This window comes from Fukomys damarensis, unplaced genomic scaffold (genome assembly GCF_012274545.1).
Source record: "Fukomys damarensis isolate Sample0158 unplaced genomic scaffold, DMR_v1.0_HiC HiC_scaffold_16, whole genome shotgun sequence".
Lineage (NCBI taxonomy): Eukaryota > Metazoa > Chordata > Mammalia > Rodentia > Bathyergidae > Fukomys > Fukomys damarensis.
The window spans coordinates 119,337,429-119,358,846 of NW_022900928.1; the positions used below are offsets into that span (position 1 = coordinate 119,337,429).

General features: G+C 55.3%; 2 protein-coding genes across 2 annotated transcripts in view; one reads left to right on the top strand and one right to left on the bottom strand.

Annotated features, from left to right (window-relative positions):
- The window catches only part of Asic4 (acid sensing ion channel subunit family member 4), a 21,693-nt gene extending 4,596 nt beyond the window's left edge, over positions 1-17,097 (top strand). Inside the window, 9 exon segments of the mRNA XM_010611820.2 lie at positions 11,421-11,565; positions 11,664-11,791; positions 11,962-12,124; positions 12,570-12,626; positions 14,480-14,633; positions 15,614-15,705; positions 15,784-15,863; positions 16,031-16,135; positions 16,283-17,097. Of these exon segments, the coding sequence (XP_010610122.2) occupies positions 11,421-11,565; positions 11,664-11,791; positions 11,962-12,124; positions 12,570-12,626; positions 14,480-14,633; positions 15,614-15,705; positions 15,784-15,863; positions 16,031-16,135; positions 16,283-16,396 (1,038 nt within the window). The 3' untranslated portion in view covers positions 16,397-17,097.
- Positions 17,098-17,250: 153 nt separating this feature from the next.
- Positions 17,251-20,566, bottom strand: Chpf (chondroitin polymerizing factor). The gene is made up of 3 exons (XM_010611819.3): positions 19,913-20,566; positions 19,258-19,437; positions 17,251-18,948 (listed from the first exon to the last, which is right to left on the bottom strand). Exons 1-3 carry the CDS (start codon positions 20,312-20,314, stop codon positions 17,692-17,694), a joined length of 1,839 nt encoding a protein of 612 aa, XP_010610121.1. The 5' UTR covers positions 20,315-20,566; the 3' UTR covers positions 17,251-17,691.
- Positions 20,567-21,418: the final 852 nt, after the last annotated feature.

The following is a 21,418-nucleotide window of genomic DNA, read 5'->3' on the forward strand; positions in this document are numbered from 1 at the left end:
GCCCTGTACACCGGTGCCCCCAGCTCCACTTTCCCTGCTGCAGCTCGCTCACAGCCTGCCCACTTACTAGAAGGTGGAAATCATTCTTTCTCCCAGATTTCAGGTCTTTAGCTGAAGAATGTAAGAGTAGCTCTGAACGTCAGCATTCTCCTCTCATCGGAGAGCTACACACTGGAGAGGTCAGGGGTGTGAGTTCTGGAGCCACCTGATCGCGTGGATTTGAACCTTGGCTCTATCCTTTCAGCTGTGTGGGGACACATGCTTCTGCGAGCAACAGTTTCTGCAATCACTAAATAGGGTATTTGAACTTAAACATTTGGGGTTGTTGTAAGGGTTGAAAAGACGCCTGTAAAGAACTTAGCACATTGCCTGGCACTCACATAGTATGCATTCTGTAAGTGTCAGCTGTCACAAATGCTGCCACCCAACTCCTGGCTGTCTTTAACCTGCTTGTTCTCAACACTGCCTGCTAGTTTCTGACCCCACCTTTGGCATCATCTTGCTCTCTGTCACCCAGTCTTCCTTCCTGGTGGCCCCTAGGCTCATACCTTTCTATGCCAATGTGTCCTGAGTGTACACATATTCTGCATACTCTATAGGTCAGTGCCAGCCAAAGGAACGTGCTGTGATGATGAAAATGTCCCAGGCCTGTGCTGTCTAAACATGGTAGTCATGGGCCACACGTAGCTGCTGAGCATTTGCATTGTGATTACACACATGTAGCCAGGGTCTGCTCCCTTGGACGGTGTAGCTCTCCATCCTAGCAATGAGGTTCAGACTCCTGGCTGGGGCACGGCTGGAATTAAGAGCTGGGACTGGGACATACAGTGGGCTGTGATTGGAAGTCAGGCTGTCTCCCCTGGGGGCCCAGGTCCCTGATTGGGCTAAAGATGGGGCCTGTGTCTAGGGATGGGGGGCATCGGGGTGTCTAGAAACACCCCCAATGTAATCACATCCTTTTTCTTCCAAGGTGCGGATATAACCTTGGTCTTTTCCCTTCCATTCCACTCTCTGTAAAATTGAGGCTTGGGGGAGGCTCTTGAGGGAAGGGCGGGACCCAGCCCTGCTCTGTGGGGTCCCCTGGATCTAGACAGCCCTTGAAGGGAAGGAGACCAGGGCCCCACAGGAGCCTGGCTGTCCCCATCCCCTCTAGCCTCCTGGGCTTCCTTCCCCCTCCTGACCCTCCTTCCCCACAGGCTGGTGACTGCCGTGACTATTAATCACTCGCCCTGCTCTCTTCCTCTCTACTAATCAGGCACAATTAGACAAGGCCTCTTCCAGCTGGGCAATCCCCCTCCCTGCCCTCCTCCCTTCTCTCCCAGCCCTACCCAGCCACCACTCAGGACAGCTCCAAGGCTAGGGGAGCACATCTTCACTCTGGCTGCCAGTTCCCAATCTGGGGGCCCTTCGGCATTCCCCTCCTCCCAGCCCAGCTTCCTTAGACCCTTGTCTTCCCTGGTGTGCTCTGGCCAGTACTGGCAGTCCCTGCCTCTCCTTGGCCATGGATGGAGTCAAGACCCAGCACCACTGGGTTTGAGGGTCTCAGGGCTGCCCTTTGCCCCCTTAGCTCTAGAAGGGATGGCATTCTTGCTGAGGTTCATCCAAGCCTCTTACCTACTAGATGAACTTAACTCTGACCCTCATCCACTGCCCAGCCCTCTTCTGTCCACGTCTGGTCCCATCTTCTCCTGACGCACAAACCTTGAGTGCATTTAGCTCCATGTCTAGTTCAGCGCTCATTGGTTCTGCCTCAGGAGCCAGGCAGGAGGGTTGGGGAGGTGGCACCATGGGGAAGAGCATGTCTGAGGAGAACTACAGATCCACAGGTCTTGAAGGGGACAGGTACCCCTCAACTGCCCCTAGCTGTGGTCCATCTTAGGGTGCCTCGTGTTGGAAGGTCTTTCACTTGTCAAGAGATGCTCTAAATCTTGCTGATCTCCAAACAGCTTTTCCTGATTTTAAATATACCCAGGCCTGCCTACACCTCAGGCTGCCGAACACTTCCTACTTACTGGTCCTGCCCACCTCTTACTCCGACCTCCCTCAGGCTGTCCTGGAGGGGGCACTCTCTGCTTCACGGCTTAAGCAGTGGTGCTGGTGGCGGGGCATTCCGGTAGGCTGGCCCCGCAGGGAAGGTCAGGGTCCTTTACTGTCACTCCCGCCTGGTCTGCAAGGGCAATGGGGAGGGTCATGAGGGATGCGCCCCGCCTGGCCCCATTCAGCAGCCCCGCGGCCTCTTCATTAATCAGGAATCAGCCCCGAGCTGGGGCTCATTATCAGCTCAGCCTCTTCTGGCACTGCCGGAAGACGCTGATTAGCATTTGAGGAAAGGGCCCCCACGTAACGCCCTCCTCCAGGAATGTCCTTCTTCTTTCTCCCCAACAGAGATCCTTTCTAGACCCCTATCCCAGCCCTCTTGCTTGCCAGGAAGAATTTGCTCCCTCTGGTGGATGTGGGCAGGGTTGCCTCGTTTGTTTGTCCAAGCATGGGGTAGGTGCGCTCGGGAGGGGAACAGAAAGGGTCAGGAACCCGGAGGCAGGAAGAGTCCGGGGAAGCCCTAGGAACGCCCGGCCTCTGCGCTGCTCCGCTGAGGCCCCTGAGTCAGTGGGTTCTGCTGGACCGAGTGGAGGTGACGTGAGCTGAGGGAGTCCAGTAGGGACGACAGCCACCTGGAGCAGGGGCGGAAGGGGTCCCCTGGCTTTCCCGCTGCTATGAGTCCTGCCTCCCTGGAGCAGCTGGGCAGGGGAGGACATCTAGCTCGATGGGTGGGAGGCCGGAGGGGAGAAGCCCTGCCAAGTGTTTATTATTATTATTATTAGAAAATCATGGTAGAGGTTTAGGGTCTTCAGAGCCCTTCCAGATTGGGGCGGGAATGGGGAGGGAGAGGCAGGAGAGGACCGAGACCGAGGCCGGCGACAGAAGGGTTAGGATGCTGTGTGTTTTCCATGAATCTGTGTGTGTGTTGGGGGGGATCCTGCACTTTCCCTGGCTCCCAGGCTAGGGGCCGGCAGCGCTGGAAATCCGACCCACCCCCCAAACCTTCACCGTGCCCTTGGGACACCCATTTTGGGTTGCAGGGGGAGCAGTTCCAGAGAGATATGCACAGGCTGCGGCAGCCGAGGCAGCAGCGAGAGTTCAGAGAGGAGCCACGGGATGATTAAGGGGAAATGGAGGATTGATTTAGGAGGAAAGATTAAAGGAGCTAAATCCGTGGCGCTTGGCTCAGCGGTGACTAAGCGTGGACAGGATAATAGCTTACAAATGTGTGAAAGGTGTAAATACCAAACGGGGGGAGGGGAGGCGGCTTGGCGGGCCAAGGGAGCGGGGACCGGGGGCTGGGCAGACCCCAGGAGGGCTGGGGACCCGTGGGCCACTGCCCCACACCAGGGGGTGGTCCGGGGTGAGGGCGAAACCAGGTGGATGGGAGTCCCGGGATCCAAGCAGCGGTTTCATTTCTTAGAACTCAGCTTCCTGGGCCTCGGCCTGCTCTCCAAGTCTCTCGGCGGCCGAACTGGGGATCTGAAGTCGCGAGTTCAAATCCCACCCAAGTCCCTAGCACCAGGCTTTTGACAGTTCCCAGGCCCACCGGCCACCTCCCTCTCTGCATCCTTACCCTCTAGAGCCTCGCCCGGCTCTCAGGGCTCCCGCCCCCCTCGTCCCCTCCCTGTCCGCGGCAGGCGACCGTGTCTCCCTCCTCGGTGGAAGCCTCTGTAGCTTCTGCGTGCGCGGAGGTCACTTTGCCGAGGAGCCGGGAGCTGGGGGAATGCAAATGAGGTAAACCCAGGGAGTAGAGGGAGGCGCCCGAGGAGCCGGAGGGAGGGCGCTGAGCCGAGATGGATGCCTGCCCTGAGGGAGGGAGCGGACGGGGCGGCGACCTAGGGCGGGTCCAGCCTGCGCTGCCCCGGCTGTTTGCAGCGCAGGGGGCGGGCCTGGGGTTGGGGTCCTGGTGGGCTCCCGCCTAACCTCACACCACTACCTCAGTCTCTCAGGGAGCAGGGAATCCCGCTGCCCGCCCGGCAGCAGCGGGTGTGTGCTCCGCCCCTGTGTAAGCCGAACTCCTAAAGACAACTTTGCACGGGGGAAGGGGGCGAGAATGGCAGCGAAGGACTTTGCTACCAATTAAAAGCATTCTCGCCAGCAAATTTGACTTTCTAGGGTTTGAGGCCTAAACTGTGGCTGCCTAGGAACAGATCTGACTGTTTACCCGGGTCCTGAGGCCTTGTCAGTCTCCTCCTTCCCTTCCACCGCAGTCCTCAGTTCATATTTAAGCAAACACTAGGACCGTTGCTTCCTAGGCCCATCTTGGGCAGGAAGTAGCTCTGCAAAAGACACGGGTTTCAGTAGAGACCAGGAAGTTGTGTTGGCCATGTTGTAGGGAAGCACCCCCTCCACACACACATACACATAACATCCCACCCTCAGCACCAGGCCTCCTGGGAGAACATTCTCCCCTTGTCTTGACTGTAGCATAATCTGATGCCCTTGCAGGATCATGGGTGGGTCTACTTCAAGAAGCTCTCCTAGGCCCTCTAAGCCAAATCAAACTCTTGTTCCACCATGGAGGCCCTGACTGGGCTTCATATCATACCCACTGAAGGCTTTTGAATGAATGAATGCCTTCACCTTTGGACAACAAACTCCCTCTGGAGGACAGAGATGCTCTTCCCCTCATGTGTGTCCCCAGCATAGAATACAGTGCCTGGTGCATTCTACAGGCTCAACAAACATAGGTGTGGTTTAAATAGGGTTGGGCACCCACCGTTCCTGGAGCACCTTCTCTTTGTGGCTGTGAGTGCAGACTCTGGGCCAACCTGCTTACCCCTCTGCTCTGCCACATTTGTGAGCCTGGTAGATGCCTTCCTCTCACTGTGCCTCCATGATCTTGTCTATAAAACTGCCCAATAGGGGGTCAGGGATTTAGCTCAGTGGTTTCACCGCCTGTCTCAAAACTGCAAGGTCCTGAGTTCGATGCCCAGTACCAAAAACAAAACAAAGCAACAACAACAAAACTGTCCAATAGGAATAGTCCTCCATGTCATTTTTGTGAGCACTAAGGAGTTGATTTATGTAAAATACTTAGGATTTTGCCCCAGATAGAAGAAGCACTCGGGCAATGTCTCTTGCAAACAAGTTATGAAATTATCTCTTTATAACAACACTGGAGGGTCTCTATTTTGATTCCCACTATACCGATGAAAAATAGAGGGCCAGAAAGATTCAATGATTGCCTCCAAATCCCAGTGACTTGAGTAAGGGCAAGGCCCAGGGATAAGTAAGGCTGGGCTTTCCATCTGGGGGGAGAGAGCCATAGATGAGAGATGCTCTTTGGAGACTTACAACTACTCTGTGAAAGAAGAAGGAATTTCTGACAAATGAGGAAGGTGAGCTCTAGAGAAGTCGAGTCACTCCACTAGCCAATGTCACAGGCAGTCAGTCAGTGGTGGAGCTAGGGCTGGGACCAAGGACTGCTGACTCCCAGGGAAGTGGCTGAGGCTGGTGGAGGACATGGCCTGGTTTCCAGGTCTAAATTTGTGCCTTTCCTGTGTGTGCCCTTGCATATGGACCTTGCTATCTCTAGGCTTTAGTTTTAGCCTCCTATGAAGAGGGGTTGTACTGAGCATAGACCCCCCAGGCATTTTAGGCTGATGTCATCTTCCTTCCTCTGCCCCTGGGGAAGATAGAGGAGGAGGCTTTGAACCTGGATGCCATAAAGCCCGGGCTCAGGAGTTGTCTGATGTTGGGGTAACAGTCTCTGTCTAGGCTGGATGAAGACATGTCCCCTTCCACTGGCCTGCTCTGGAACCCAGGGAAATGCAGGGTTAAAGAGAGTTTGTTCCAGGGAGAGGCATGGAGGTGCCATCACAGGAGGGGCTGCTGGAATTTGGCAGATGGGGCTGCCATGGAAAAGTGGTGTGGAAGGGAGGTGCAAGGGTCTTGGCAGAAGCAGGGTGCCCAGAAGGCAGTGGAGATAAAGCCCAGGCTGCAGATTAGCTCTGGGATTAGCCCGACCCTGTCTTCACTGCTCCTGGCTGCTTCTTATCTCCTGGAGGCCCAGGGTGCCTCTTCTTCCCCCACAGCTCTGAGCTCTGGCCCTTCTAATTGCCTCTTAACCCTGTGGGCTCTGTGACTTTCTAGGAGGACAGGGACTGGGAAGGCTCAGGGAAAAAGCCGGCCAGCCAGGAGAGCCGTCTGGGGAAATGGGAGCTGTGGACAGACGGAGTTCAGGGGGCCGAGAGCAGCTATCGCTCAGGGGACCAAGCCCTGGAAAGACCTCCCCCAACTCCTGATCCAGAGGGTGGGGGGAGAAGAAGGGGTCACCTGCAGGGGAGGATGTCAGACCCAAGGAACAGTCTAGGAGGGGACAAGAGAAAGAGACTGGGTGACCAGACTAAGGGGTGGACTCAAAAGAAGGCAAGTGGCGTAGAGAGGCAGAAGGCAAGGGACAGAGACGAGAGAGGACAGGGGACATCCGGGACATGGAGAAAAAGACAGAGGCAGGGGAATGGAGAGGTCAACAGAGGGTCAGGGCAGAGAAACAGAGTCCAGAGGGACAATCGATCAGGTGCCAGGGAAGGGTAAGCCAGGCAGATAGAGAAGCGCTAGAGAGACAAGCTGGGGTCAGGAAACATGCTGGAGATCCAGCCGGGCTCTGGGCCAGCGCTTAAGTGGGAGAGGTGATCCGAGAAGGACGCTGGTGGAGGGAATCCAAGGGTGTCCTGCCCGGAAGCTGTCCACCCTGGGTCCAGAGGTGGCTTTGGGGGCCACATGGTCTGGCTAGAACCAGAAGGATAGGCCTGGGAGCCAAGGCAGGGAAGGGAGGGCCCGAGATGGCGACAGACCACGCTTGGCCCGGGATTCTCCCCTGTCTGTAATTGGGCCCTGGACTCTCAACTCCTGCACACACACTGACTTCTGGGCCAGTCTGTGGGGAGAGAGCCATGGACGCCAGTGGGGCCCTGTGGCTGAGCAGTCGTGCCGTCTCCATGGAAGAAGCTGTGGGCTGTGCTGCCACCGAAGTTCTGCCACTTAGGAGCTGGCGGCTTCACCGCCACTGCCTGGGCCAGGGACTGTCTCCGGGGCAACGCTGTGCTCTGCCCAGCAGTAGGGCCTGACCCAAGATGTGCAGGTGGGCTGGTCCAGCCAGTCTGGCCTGTCCATCCCCTTCAGCATCCCTCAGACCTTAACTACTTCCACCCACCTCTCTGTGTCACCCGCTGCCTCAGTGCACAACCAGCGTGAGGTCACTTGTGGCAGGTAATGATGCCCTCCCAGGCCCAGGATTCACTCCATCCTGCACGGGGCTGGCTCAGTGTCCCCTAATGGATGCCTGCGTGGAACTGTTGGAGGTAAACTCATGCCCCACCCCAGACCAGGAGCTTCCAACTCATTCCTGTGAGAAGCACCTGCCAGTATCTTGTAAGCACAACCGTGTTTCCCCATCTGGCTCCATTCTGTTTGAATCTCAGCTTATCATCACTTGCCATGTGCTGTGTTAACCAAGTCATTTTCTATCTCTGAGCTTCAGTCATCTTATCAGGAGGGCAACAACCCAGATGTGCTGGTGTCTGTCTGTAACCCCAGCACTCTGGGAGGCTGAGGCAGGAGGGTTGCAAATTCAAATCTAATCTGGACAATTTAGTGACTTAGTGAGACTTTATCTGAAAACAAAGTGTGTGTTGGGTGTGGGTGTGGCTAGAGATGTAGTGCAGCACCAAGGCAATGGGTTCAATCTCCAGTACTGAAAGACAAAAACTGGGGAACAATATGTCATGTGATTTCTGGGAGGTTCAAAGGGAAAAATAGATCAAAAGCACCTATGGAGCCGGACAGGGTGGTGCACACCTGTAACCCCAGCATTTGGGAGGCTGAGGCAGGAGGATCAATGTGAGTTCCAGACCAGCCTGGGCCAAAAAGAGAAAAAAAAAAAAATCAATAGGCAGGAGGATCAATGTGAGTTCCAGACCAGCCTGGGCTACATAGTGAGTTCCAGGTCAGTCTCAACTACATAGTCTCACCCCCCGCTGCAAAAAAAGCACCTATGGTGTGGTCTGATATAAGGTAGGGTGTTTGATCGTGTCTGCCTCCCTTCCCCTCTTCACACCTCTTTCTGGAAATCTTGTTGGGCTCTGGTGGATGAGAAGGAAGCAGGGCTCCTGGCCCCGGGAAGTTGACAGACCTGCAGTGAGGGTGAGCTCTGAGGACACCACAGTGTTGTCTGGCAGTGGCAAAGTGGCAAGGGGACATTTGAGAGCAGCTCAAAACCTGGGACTCCACCATCCGGGGCCTCTCTTAGCCCCTCAACTGGAGTGTGGCCTCCGAACTGGCTGTGTTGTCGAGAGTTGATTCCAGCGTCTTGGCCCCAAATAGAAAGGTCGGGTCCTGTGAGATGTTTGCATATAGTCAGATATTCCCTCCACTTGCCTTTCCACCCCACCAGAGACCCGGGAATCTCACAGCCAGCCCACCTCTGGGTTCCCCTGCCTTGGGGACATGTCCAGAACACAGGTCTAAGCTCAGGCTGTCCTGCTGGCCTCCTGTCCCTTGGTCTCTGCCTTCCTACTCCCAGTGACTGAGGGTCAGCAGGTTGTCTGAAACACAGCATCTCGCCCTGTCCTCCACCCATCTGACAAATCGGCACCTATGCTTAAAGAGGTCCTCCGGTGAGCTGTGCTCACCTTGGAGTCGGAGCACCATTCCTCTTGCAGATGATGGGAAATCAGCCTCATTCTCTGAGCTCCGATTTGACTTCCTCATCTGTAGAATGGGGAGATACCGACTGCAGCCCCACAGGGTTGTGAAGGTCTAGTGGGCAGAGCACGCTGAGCATGTATTTGCATGCTGCCTGTGGCACAGCAGGGGCTCTGGAGGTATCTGCCCTGCCCACCCCTGGCTGCCACACGCAGTGTGACACACAGCAGGGGGCGCAGAGATGGGGCTGGATGACCCCTCTGGGGATCAAGGACATGCACCCGGAGGTTGCAGGAGGATAAGCCAGAAATTGAAAAGCAGTAGATATGGAGAGGAGAGGCAACGGAGGTGGAACGGAAGGGAGAGAGGAGTAGGAGAAGGAAGGGTCAGGGGAGGGCGGTGGGCAATCCTGCCTTATTTCCTCTGGGTGGGCCAGGAGGCAGCTGTCTCGAGGAGGGGGCAGCCATGGATGATTGTGGGAACAGCTGGAGCCTTGTGACTGCCAGATGAGGCCCACCTCTCCTCACTAGCTGTGTGACTCGGGGTAAGGAACTTCACCTCTCTGGGCACAGTGTCCTCCTCCGGAGATAATTAAACCAATCTGAGACCAGAGTTGCTGCGTGGATGAGACAGGCCAGTAGTGAACGTCGCCCTTTTGTAAACTCCCGGGTGCTTGTCACGCGTGTGTGCTTGTGTTAGGGATACAGGCAGGGTAGCTGGTCATGGAAGAACTTCCTGCGGGGCAGGACCGGGTCGTGGTTCCTGGAGCACCGCAGCCGCGTCGCTGGAGAACTCAACCTAGCACCCAGGACCCTCTGTTCTCAGATCTCTGCCGGTCCGCTGCCCTCACCCCAGCCCTCTGCCTTCTGCCTCTCCGTCTGCAGCCTGGCCATCAGGAGCTCTCCTCCCAACGCAGCTTGCCGCTTTGCGCCTGGCTTTTGCAGTGTGGACGTGTTCCCAAGGAGCGGGGTGGGGGAGCGCGGGCTCGTGATTGAGTGCGCTGACCCTTTACCTCCAGGGAAGGTGCTGCCTGTGATGGGTTTGACCCAGGGGCTCGTCTCTGTAGGGTGACCCTGGAAGAGGAAACTAGAATCCGCTTCTCCCGCAACCGCTTTCCCACCCCAGCTGCTACAACTCCAGGGGGCGGCTGAACCTCCAGCCCGAGCCGCCGCTTCCATATCCGGGGCGTCAGCGCCATCTGGCGTCCATTCGAGAGAACTCTGCGCAGAGAGGAAGCAACTGCTTGTTAGTGTCCCGCCCATTTTAGGGCAGGTGCGGGGGACCCCAGACAGGTTGCTGCCCCTGTACACTCACACCAGTCAGCAGAGGCGCACAGTAGACAAGGAGACAAGTAAATGAACGAGATCATCTAGGGTCTTGATAAGTAGCTTGAGCAGGCCAACAAACTCAACATGGGTATACATGTCTGAGGGTGACACAAACTGACGCTCTGTGTGTGTGTGTGTGTGTGTGTGTGTGTGTCTGCGCGCGCGGGTGTGCGATATACAGAGACAGCAGAGAGATACAGAGACAGAGACATATGGGGTGGGTGCATTCCAGAAGAGGAAGGACAGCAACAGAGGCTGAAGAGGAAAGGCAGACAAGGGTCACATTACACAGAGATGTTTTTCTTTTTTGTGTGTTTTTTGAGGCAGGGTCTCACTATGTAGTTGGCAGGTCTTGAACTCACTACTGTGTGTATTCTAGGCTGGCCCCATGGTGATCCTTCGGCCTTGGCCTCTTGAATGCTGGGATTACAGGTGTGTGCCACCATGCCCTGCTTCACATGACTTTCAGGCTAGGGAAGGGATGTGACTTCCCCTTCTTGAAAATGGGAAGCCACTGTTGGTTTTAAAAATAAAAATTTCAAGCCAAGCATGGTGGCTGACGCCTAATCCCAGCACTCAAGAGGCTGAGGCAAGAGGATCACTGTGAGTTTGAGACCAGCCTGGGCTAGTGATTTCCAGATCAGTCTCAACCACATAGTGAAACCCTGTTGCAAAATAAATAAATAAATAAATTTTTCTTGTGTATATTTGAGGTTTACAACATGACAGCATGGGATACAGGTAGTAAAGGCTGGTGTATGACTTGATTCTGGCTGCTGTACAGAGAATGGAGGGACAGTGGTAAGAGGGAGGCTGGCTAGGAGGAGATGGTAGTGGAATGGGTGGGGATTCACTGGGCATGGAAGAAAAATGGGTTCTTTTAGAAGGATACTGACTCAGGATGATCTGTTGGATTGATGTGGGGCTGAGATGGAGATTTCAGGGATCCTAACTTGGAAAATTTGAGTAGCCATGATGGGGCCCTTTATTCAAGGAGATTTGTGGTAGAGGGTTGGGATTTGGGAAAATATCAGGAGTCCTGCCAATGATACACTGCAAGTTGGAACTGCCTTTTAAAATCATTTAAGGGAGGAAACCAGTAGAAAAGATGGAGGAATTCATTTTATTTATTTATCCTTCCTTCCTTCTTTCCCCCTTTCTTTCTTCCTTCCTTCCTTTTGTTAGTTTTGAGACAAAGTCTTACTGTGTAGTCTAGGCTGATCTCAAATTCCTAATCCTCCTGCCTCAGCCTCCTGAGTGCTGAGATCCTAGGTGTGCACCTCCATGTCTGGCTGAGACCTGGGCTTTATATTAGTTCCTTGGATATTGGGCAGGGGTGACCTCTGGTGGGGCAAGGAAGCTTGGAGTTGTCTCAGCCCTTTCTTCTATTTGCCCCCTACCCAGGTCTATACTCGCTATGGGAAATGTTACACCTTCAACGCAGATCCACAGAGCTCACTGCCCAGCCGGGCTGGGGGCATGGGCAGTGGCCTGGAGATCATGCTGGACATTCAGCAGGAGGAGTACCTGCCCATCTGGAGGGAGACAAGTATGCACATGGGAAAGGGTCAAGGGCCAGCCTGGGGACAGGGGCCTGGGCCCTCTGCCTGGGACGGGTCTCCAAAGGCCCTCATCTCTGCCGTGCAGATGAGACGTCATTTGAAGCAGGCATCCGGGTGCAGATCCATAGCCAGGAGGAGCCACCCTACATCCACCAGCTGGGGTTTGGTGTGTCTCCTGGCTTTCAGACATTCGTGTCCTGTCAGGAGCAGCGGGTGAGCGCCCCCTGCTGGCCCTGGTTGGGCAGAGGGCTGGGCCACTGTGCTCTGAGGTTGCTGACCAGACCCTTAGTCCAGAAATTAATGGCCCCCATGACCCTTGCTGGGGCTGGGTGGTGACAGCTGGGTGGGACTCCCAGCTTTGATCTCCTGCTCCATCTCTGCAGTTGACCTATCTGCCCCAGCCCTGGGGCAACTGCCGGGCTGAGAGTGAACTCGGGGAACCTGAGCTGCAGGGCTACTCAGCCTACAGTGTGTCTGCCTGCCGGCTGCGCTGTGAAAAAGAGGCCGTGCTCCAGCGCTGCCATTGCCGGATGGTGCACATGCCAGGTGGGCACCCACGCCTGGCCAGTCCTCTGTGGCTCTGCTGGGCTCAAGGCCCTCCAGGGGCAGAGCTCTGCTATGTGCTCGGGCAAGTGCATGTGTACAGGTGTGCATGTCTACGCCTGTGTGAGTGTTCTTGTATAGACGTTTGGGGTTTTATGTGTGCTTTCAGAGCTGCATCTGGGAATGCATGCATGCATAACTTGTGTGTGTGCTTGTGTGTTTTTGGAGTTTGTGTGCATGCACTCAGATATGCACATACAAATGCGTATGTGTGTAGATGTTAGGATGCCTAGGTTTTCATGCATATATGCATGAGGGTGTATAAGTTCTTCTGTTCTGCGTGTGTGCAGACATGCACATTTATGTGCATGCCCACACTTGGTTGTGTGGTGAGGGAGAGGGGTAGGGACCATAGATTGATTCCAGGAGTCATCTTCTCTCCTTTCAGGCAATGAGACCATCTGCCCGCCAAATATCTACATAGAGTGTGCCGACCACACACTGGGTCCGTGCTGTCTTCCCCTTTCCCTTCCTCCCCATCACTTCTCTTTCTGTACCTTTCTCCTTGTCCTGGCTCCCCTCCTTCCAGTCTCTCCCTGGAGGGTTCTTCCTGGGGGCTGACCTTATCCCATACCTCAGGGGTCTGAGGACCTCTGCAGGTGCAGACATTTGGGTAAGTGGGGACTGCAGTGGGGAGGGGAGGGAGCAGAGAACCCAGGACTGGGACTGAAGGACTGGGCTTTGCATCTCGACTTACCCAGTGAGCTCACCCTCTCTGAGAAAGCAAAATGACTTCTCTCTTGGTCTCAGGAAAAATGCATTGCTGGTTATAATTGTGGGTAAGGCACGCCCCCGTCTGTTCATAGGTCTCACCTGATTTGCATTTCATCTGTCCATCCATCCATCCATCCACCCATCCGTCTACTGGTTGATTTATTTGTTGTCCAGATCTTTACAGTCTGTGCTGGGTGCTGAGTTGAGAGTAGGAACAAGAGCCCTACCCTTATAGTGTGTATAACCCAGCAGGGCTGTGGACAGCTGTGCTATGGTAAACAGCTGTGTGGTAGTTTTTGGATAGGGAAATTTAGAGGTGCTATGAGACCCCAGGAAGGGGCTTACAGACCCACCAGGGAAGGCAGAGAGGATTCCTAGAGGAAGTGACATATCAGCTGTGGCTTGAAGAGTGCATGAGAATCAGCCAGGTGTAAAGGGGGACATGTTTTAGGTGGTGGAAACTGTATGATAAAGATCTGGTGGCCAGACAGAGTGTGCTTTGTGTAGGGCCCTGAAAGACTGGTGTGGCTGGAGGCAGGGAGCAGGGGAGGAGGAGAAGAGGGAGGCCCTGGGAAGCCAACAAAGGCTTAAGGCAAGGTGGGAAAGTCATCTGATTTTCCATAGGTGAGTGTGATAATTGTGGTGTGGCTAGGACTCAGAGTGGCTACGATGAGCTTATTTCAGTAATCCAGATGTGATGGGGTCCTGGGGATGAGGACTTGAGATGCTGAGGCATCAGGCACACCCAGACTCTCTCCATGCCCTGCACTACCCGCACCTGTCAGACAGGTGAGTGAGAGTGCTCGATGCAGGAGCAGATGAGCTGGGTGTAGTGGTGCATCCTACAATCCCAGGACTCTGGGAAGCTGAGGAAGGAAGACTGGAAGTTTGAGTCTAGCTTGAGAAACTTTGCAAGACCCTGTCTAAAAATAAAACAAAAAGGTCTGGGGATGTAGCTCAATGCAAGGAGCTTGGGTTCAATCCCCAATATGACTAAAAATGAAAGAAAGAAAGAGAGCCCGAAGGGATTGAGAGTCCACAGAATTAAGAACACCAGGGAGTCTTCACTCTTCCACTCTTCCATAGGGAGAACTATGGAACCAAGAGAGACCAGGGGAAGCATTAGCCACCATCCTGGGGAGTGGAGCAAGGTGGAAGTGGGTGGAGAATGGATTTGAAGGGGCACAGAGAAGCCCACAACAGAATGTCTGAATCTCACCTGTCACTTGTTTTTCCATCCATCCATCCATCCATCCATCCATCCATCCATCCATCCATCCATCCCAGAATCCTCTCCCTGCCTCTTCCTGTGTCTGAGGCCTCATGTGGCTGACTAGCTCTGGCAGATCAGCTCTGATCTTGCTCTGAACCACAGGACCTCCCTGTCCCTGGGGATTGGGTGCAGAAGGGTAAGCCTGTGAAGGTCCTGCCTTCCAGGATAGTCTGTAGCTGGTCCAGGGGACCCTAAGCCAGTGTCCTCTTTGAAGGACATGCCTGCCTCCATACAGCCCCCACGGCCCCTCCCTGCAGCTAGTGGGTCCATGGCCTCTCTCCCCCATTGCAGTTGGTGCCTCTGTGTTGCAGATTCCCTAAGCGGGGGCTCAGAGGGGCCATGCTTCTGCCCTACCCCCTGCAATTTGACCCGTTATGGGAAAGAAATCTCCATGGTCAGGATCCCCAATAGGGGCTCAGCCCGATACCTGGCAAGGAAGTACAACCGCAACGAGACCTACATACGGTATGTGCTGCGGCCTGTGGTGTGTGTGTGTGTGTGTGTGTGTGTGTGTGTGTGTGTGTGTCTGGTGCAAGGTGGTAACTGGGTGTGGGTTCGTCTTTGTGCATGATGGGGCTTCTTCCAGGAATGTCACTTGTAATCATTTTCTTCTACCTTCCTATCCTTCATGTCACATCCTGCGCCACCTCTAGGGGAGCACTTCTGGCCCACAGCCTTTCCCATAAGCTCCCACAGCACCTTGTACATATCTCTGCCATTGCATGGACCCCATTACATAGGATCTTTTTTAGGTCTCTCTCCCAGCAACCTATGGAGCAGTTAAATGCACACAGAGCGAATGACATGCTGAGGGAGAGCAGGAGGGTGGGAGGGGAGAGGAACCAGAAGGGCCACACTGAGCCTTGAGTCTGGTACCTGGCAGCCGATCAGCAAATGCTCAGCACAATCTGTGCATCAGGCCCAGTGCTGGGTTTCACGGGGACAGATGACTATGATACAAAACCAACACACAGTTTGTGAATGAGACATGTTGGAAAGCATAGTGCTGATTCACAGGCCCCAGTGGGTCTTTGAGTTTGAGAGAAGGGAGAGGAGGCATCCCACTTAGATGGATAGGTGGTGCTGGGATGAGCTGGGGCATTGGGAAGGCTGTGTGGAGAGAAGCTGAGAGGAAAGCAGTTTGGGTAAAAAGTCACTGAATTTTAGAGTGGACTGATGGGCAATAGGGAGCCTCTGAAGGCTCTAGAAGGGTTGAACCATGAGGCAAAGTAGTGGTTGTTGGTGCTTGCTGGCAGGAGTCAAATTATAAAGGCAGCACACATCTGGGGCTGCCCCCCAGCATAGCCTAGGGAGTCTAAGGGGCTGGTTACCAGCTCCCCGGAACATAGGGAGCTCACATTAGGATGTGCCAGGCATGGGAGGCCTGTCAGCAGCCTCTTTCGGAAGAGCAGCTCCACATGGATGCCCTCTTCCTGTCTCCACAGGGAGAACTTCCTGGTCCTGGATGTCTTTTTCGAGGCCCTGACCTCTGAAGCTATGGAGCAGCGAGCGGCCTATGGCCTGTCAGCCCTGCTGGGTGAGACCAGGCCCCTCCTCACTGCCCTGGGTGGATCAGCTCAGCCTGCCCCCCTGACCCTGCCCTCCTGCTCCCCAGGAGACCTCGGGGGACAGATGGGCCTGTTCATTGGAGCCAGCATCCTCACACTGCTGGAGATCCTGGACTACATTTATGAGGCAAGGGAGCAGGAGCTGGGAGTATGGGAAATGCAGGCGGGCAGTGCAGGCTCCTGTTGGGGCTGAGCTGGAATGATGCAGGATTGCTGGGCATCAAGTCCTGTGAGCTGGGCTGGCTAAGGCCCTCCCTTCCTGAGCCCACTGCTGTCCTCCCCCTGCCCCTCAAGGTATCTTGGGACCGACTGAAGCGGGTATGGCGGCGGCCCAAGACACCCCTGAGGACCTCCACTGGAGGCATCTCCACTCTGGGGCTGCAGGAGCTGAAGGAGCAGGTAAGGAAGTGCTCTGCAGACCCTCTTCCCAGGGCTGAACACCCCTAGAGTTCCTGAAATAACCTGCTGGGGCCCCAGGAGACTGGGAAAGGCCCCTGTGAGGCCTGGGGGCACTGCTTGAATTAATTCCACTCCTTCATCTTGCAGAGTCCCTGTCCGAGCCGGGGTTGTGCTGAAGGTGGGGGCGCCAGCAGCCTGCTCCCCAATCACCACCACCCTCATGGCCCCCCAGGAGGCCTCTTTGAAGACTTCGCTTGCTAGGATAGTGCTGTGTCAGAGGACCCAGGAGTCTGGGACCCTCTCCGGACCCCCAGCTTCTCTCCTGCTCATGGGACAGAAGGCCCGGGACAGCCCGGGGCTGAGGGGAAAGGGTGGTGCTCACTGCCAGCCAGCACTCAGCTCTGGCTCTCACAAGACCCTTGCCCCAGCTTCTCTGCACAAGGGTCCTCCTTGTCCAAACTCCCCACTCCCAGGCTGATACCCAAGGAGTGCTGCAGACCATGGGCTCCTGTGGAGGGGAAGGAGGGAAGGAGAGGGAGGTGGAGCTAGAGCCCACCCTGGCAGGATGGAACTCTCTGTACATTTGTATATACTTAGGGCAGATAGGGTGGGGGGGTACAGATGTAGAAGGTGGGTGGGCCAGGGTGGGTGATTCAGGGAAGGCCAGGGTCCCAGCCAAACGTCAGCAGGAGAGGGCGAGCCCCTAGGAGTCAGGTGTGCTGGGCTGATCCTACGTCCCCCTCTCCAGGGCCAGCTCCCCTCTGAGCAGGGAGAGAGAGTGGCCCAGCCAGCCTGGCTCAGCTCTCAGCTCCCCCTGCACTAACCCCAGCCCGAGTCCCTTCCACAGGGAGCAGCCAGACCTTTCAGACCTTGGCTGATTTTGGGGGATGGAAAAGGAGGCTTCTCAGGCCTCTCCCTCTCCAGACTGGTTTTATAAAGTGCTGACAAAATTGGGAATAAAGAGGCATAAAGAACTGTGTGTGTGTGTGTGTGTGTGTGTGTGTGTGTGTGTGTGTGTGTATATGACCCAGCATGTGCTGGGCACCTCCACCCTTGGAGTCAACCCTCCCCCCACCCCATGCCTACCTTTCAAAGACTTGAATTCACCAGTCTGCGCACAGCCAGTTTATTAAAGACAGGGAGCTTCATTGGGGTCTAGAAGGGAGAAGTTGGGAGGTGCCCCCTTCTTCTCTCAGGTCCCCCATTCTCCAACAATTCATCTGCAGCCCAGCCCCCAGGATAAAACCCCAGGAGGCATGGCTGGCGTCAGGCAGACTATACTGCATAAATACACGGAGGCCACAGCCTGAATCAGCAGCGTCAAGGGGACAGGAAGACTGGGCTTGGGGCAAGAAGGGGTGGCTCTGGGGGCACCTCCCCCAAGGCTAGTCCTGAGCTCCTGGGCCCACAAAACCAGAGTTAGGGGACCAGTGGGCTGCCCTGGGATCTGAGGCTGTGGCCAGCCCTGTCCTGCGAGGCTGGTATGTGGCTCTAGGTTGTTGGGGAGGAATGGGGCAGGGTGAGGTTGTGCCAGGGTGCAGGGGCTCAGGGCGGAGTCAGGTACTGTTGCCCTGCTCCTGTTCGAACAGCAGCATTGCGAGCTGGGTTCGGGAGCCAAGGCCCTCAAGCATGCTCTGGCGGCATCGGTGGTACAGGTCCTCACTGAGCCGTGCACTGCACCACTGGGCCCGGTAGCGCTGCAGCAGTGCCGGCTCTACTGCCCGCAGCACGTGCAGGCTAGAGAAGCGCAGGAATAGCTCATACACATCCAGGCTTTCCAGCAGCTCCTCCTCCTGCTCTGAGGCCGCTGCCAGCTGCCCTCGAGCAGCCACATAATCGGAGTTGTAGAAGCAGGCCTCGTTGGCTGCCTGGCGATCAAAGCGGCCTGTGTCACGACCCAGCTCTGGTGGCCAGGGTCCCTGTGGTGGAGCCACAGCTGGGTGGAAGGCCTGGAAATGCATGGGAAAGAAAGCCTGCCAGCCAGAGATGGCATGCATTCGGCAGCGATTCAGGAAGTCAGGTGTGAGCACCGTGTCTGGCCCGGCCAGCAGGAATAGTGTGTCCAGTGGGTGCTTCTTGGAGAGTAGATCCATGAGGCGCAGTGGAGAGGGTGCAGCTGTTTGCACACTGAGCCAAGGCACGCGGGCCCCAGGAAAACGCCGTTCCAACTCTGCCACATGGGCCTTAATGGGTGCAAAGACATCTGCATGGGCTGCCCGCTGGGCCTGGCGTGGTTCATATAGTAGTAGCAAAGTCAAGGCTGCTGAATCACCAGGCTCCAGGGCTGCAGTGGCAAAGGCCTCCAGGAAGTTACGGGCCAGGTCACGCTCAGCTGCAGCCATAGGCAGCAGCACAGTGAGATGTGAGGCCTCTGTGACATAGGGCACAGGCAAGATCTCCACTCGGCTCAGCGGCCGGAGCAGCTGAACCCGGCGGGTGAGGGGTCTGCGGCCACCCTGAGGGGTCAGTGCCTCCAGCTGCAAGTCCAGTGTATACTCCATACCCCGGGCTGGATCGAAGCGTCGGTAGCCATTAACCAGCTGCTGCTTCTGGAGTCGCAGGGCTGGGTGGTAGCGGCGGTTGAGTTCTTCCAGGGCTGCCCCTAGGACATCAGCTACATCAGCCCGATCAGCCCCACGAAGTGGGCAGCGAGGTGAGCCATCAGCACAGGAGAAAGCATGCTGCTCTGTGAAGTAGTCCCAGCGCAGGACCTCAAAGCGGGAGGCAGGGCGGGATGGTGCTGGGATGCCCACGGGCCAGGCAGCGGCCCGCTCTCCATCAGCAGCCAGATGGCTGGTGTTCTGGATCTCCCACTGCACCGGAGAAACAGGTCATGAGCAAGGCAGAGCACACAGCTGGGGGGCTGGGGATGGCAGTAGGTACCTTGCCAACTTCTGCCCACCCAGGGCCTCAACCCATCCTTTCTGCAAACGGAGCCAGCTTGAAAGTTAAAAGAGGCATTTCTGGGAGGCTCTTCAGAGAGGCTGAATCAGGACTGGACAGCAAGTTTGTTCTGGATTCTAGCATTAACTTTTTGTTTCCTGGGACTTCTGAGACATCAAACCCTGCTCCCCCTTATCTCCACTCATTTCATTCTCCGCGCCCACAAACCCAGGTCATACCTGCAACTCCCGGATCTCCTGGTATGTGCGTTCCAGCTCGGCTCGGGCAAAAGCCTTGTGCAGCTGGTACATGTGCACAGGGTCACGCACAGGGTGGGCTGTCAAGGCACTTCGGAACCGAGGATCCCCTTCCTGTACGGACTCCCCAGGACTCAGCTCCAGATAGTTATAGTGTACCCCCTGGGGGGGAGAAGAGAAAGGGTCCATTATTGGAAGAATGACATATTAACTTCCCCCTTATTTCATAGTGTATCATCTCCTCATCCTACAACCCACTGTGGATTTGGAGTCAGATTTCTTTGGGTTTATGTCTACTTAAGTGACCCGTTTTGAGCATGGACAAGCCTCTGCCAGCTCATCTGTGAAACAGACATGCAATGTCTCAGAGCTGTCAGGCTCAAATAAAATAAAGACTAACAATGAACATGGTGAAAAGTTCCCTTATTTTCTCTAATTCTTATAACAATCCTGAGTGATAATGGTCTCCATTTGAATGCATAATACTGAAGGTCAGATTTATTAATTTATCTAAGGTCTCAGGGATAGAAAATAACTGGCATGGAAATCCAGGCCTGTATCTGAACCACCCCTCTGCCCTCAGAAGAAGAGGGCAAGCTCAGCCAGGAGGTGCCAGTGAGGAGGCTTATCTTCCCACCTCGTGGTCACCAGTGCAGCCCACCCCGGTGGCATCTATAATGCAGCGTCCCAGCCACTCGTCAGGGCGTGCACTGACGATGTCATTGCGGCAGCCTTCCAGGTGGGGGCGCAGCTGCTGGAGCAGGGTGCGCGACAGCAGTACCCCAAAGCCTCCGTGGCAGTAGCGGCCTTGGGTAGGCTCTCCGCCAATGAAGTCCTGGGGCCTCCCTAGATAGAGGTGGGCAGCGGAGGCCAGGCTGAGGCGGCCAGTTAGGCGTGCCACTCCGTGCGCCTCGGTGTAGGTGGCATCAGGCACTAGGAAGAACCAGTCAAAGTCGTCACCATGCTGCTCCAGCAGGTGGCGCAGCGCCAGGTGCAGGTGCCCGATGGGCCGCTCTTCGCCCAGCGTCACCACTGCCATGCCAGATGGTGTCCGGCGGCCCCGCGCGCCTGTCAGGAACACCACTCGCTCTAGTCGGTGCCCCAGCGTTCGGTTCACTGCCACACCCAACGTGGGCAACGTGGCCTGTGAGGTCAGCACCGCCACCAGCAGCCTCTGCCTGATGCCCAGCTCTGTGCTGATGTATCGAGTCCTGGAGGAGGAGAACTCAGGGTCAACAAAAAGGCAAGACAGGTGGGAGAAGTACACACGAGTCCAGCAGGTCCTACCTTCTCAAGCCGCTTCTTCATCTATGCATAGGATAAGAATAACACCTATCTCCCAGGGGTCGTGGGGTTTAAATGCAATACCTGTCTTATCCACGTCGTATTTTGCATTTAGAAGACAGCAATATCCATGCAGAAAGACCCCATACCATGGGTCTGATTCCTGACTTCACTACTTAGTAGCTGTATCCTTAGTTTGATGTGTTATTTAACCTGAGTCATCTGTAAAATGGACTGGTGTTAGCTATTCAAAGCACTTGGCAAATGTTTCATGTACCATGAATATACTTATTTCTATGTAAATATGCTGCTATACCATAAAAATATCACATAAATGATATAGAGGAATTTATGGTGCAGAGGTGTATTGAGCGTGTTTGGGGAAGGGACAAACTAGGACAGTAAGTCACATCTGAAAAGCAGAAAGTTGTAAACCAGGAATTTGAGCCCAGTGTTACTAAGGAGAAATTGTTTCAACTCATAACCAGAGACATTCATGAGATGAATATATTTCTTTTACCCCATCTCACCCCAGGTGGCCCTAGTAACCCATGCAGGAGTGAGATATAGGTAAATTTTAGTTCTCCTTTTCCCCCCCTTCTTTTACACTCTACACACAAGTTGTTTCTCAAACCCCTACAGTACAGCCAGGAAGCTAAGAGGATCTTTGGGGGACCACAGGGCAGAACCAGCTTAGGACAGAGGTAAGCAGGTTCAACTCAGGCCAGGATGAGACCCAGAGGGGGCCTCAAACTGGCCCCACGGCCCGCGGGTAAACAGGGCTATAGGAAATTATCCGGGCCCAAAGACTTCCTGGCCGGCCAACCCCTTCCTTCCGGAGCCTGACCCGGCCTCCGGC

Bases quoted from the DNA above. Each gene is read 5' to 3' on its own strand.
- Chpf (XM_010611819.3), bottom strand. From the start codon at position 20,314: ATGGCAGTGGTGACGCTGGGCGAAGAGCGGCCCATCGGGCACCTGCAC. The intron at 19,438-19,912 runs GTGGGAAGATAA...TCTCCCCCCCAG, and splicing joins GCTGCACTGGTGACCACGAG to GGGGTACACTATAACTATCT. The intron at 18,949-19,257 runs GTATGACCTGGG...TCTCCGGTGCAG, and splicing joins AGGAGATCCGGGAGTTGCAG to TGGGAGATCCAGAACACCAG.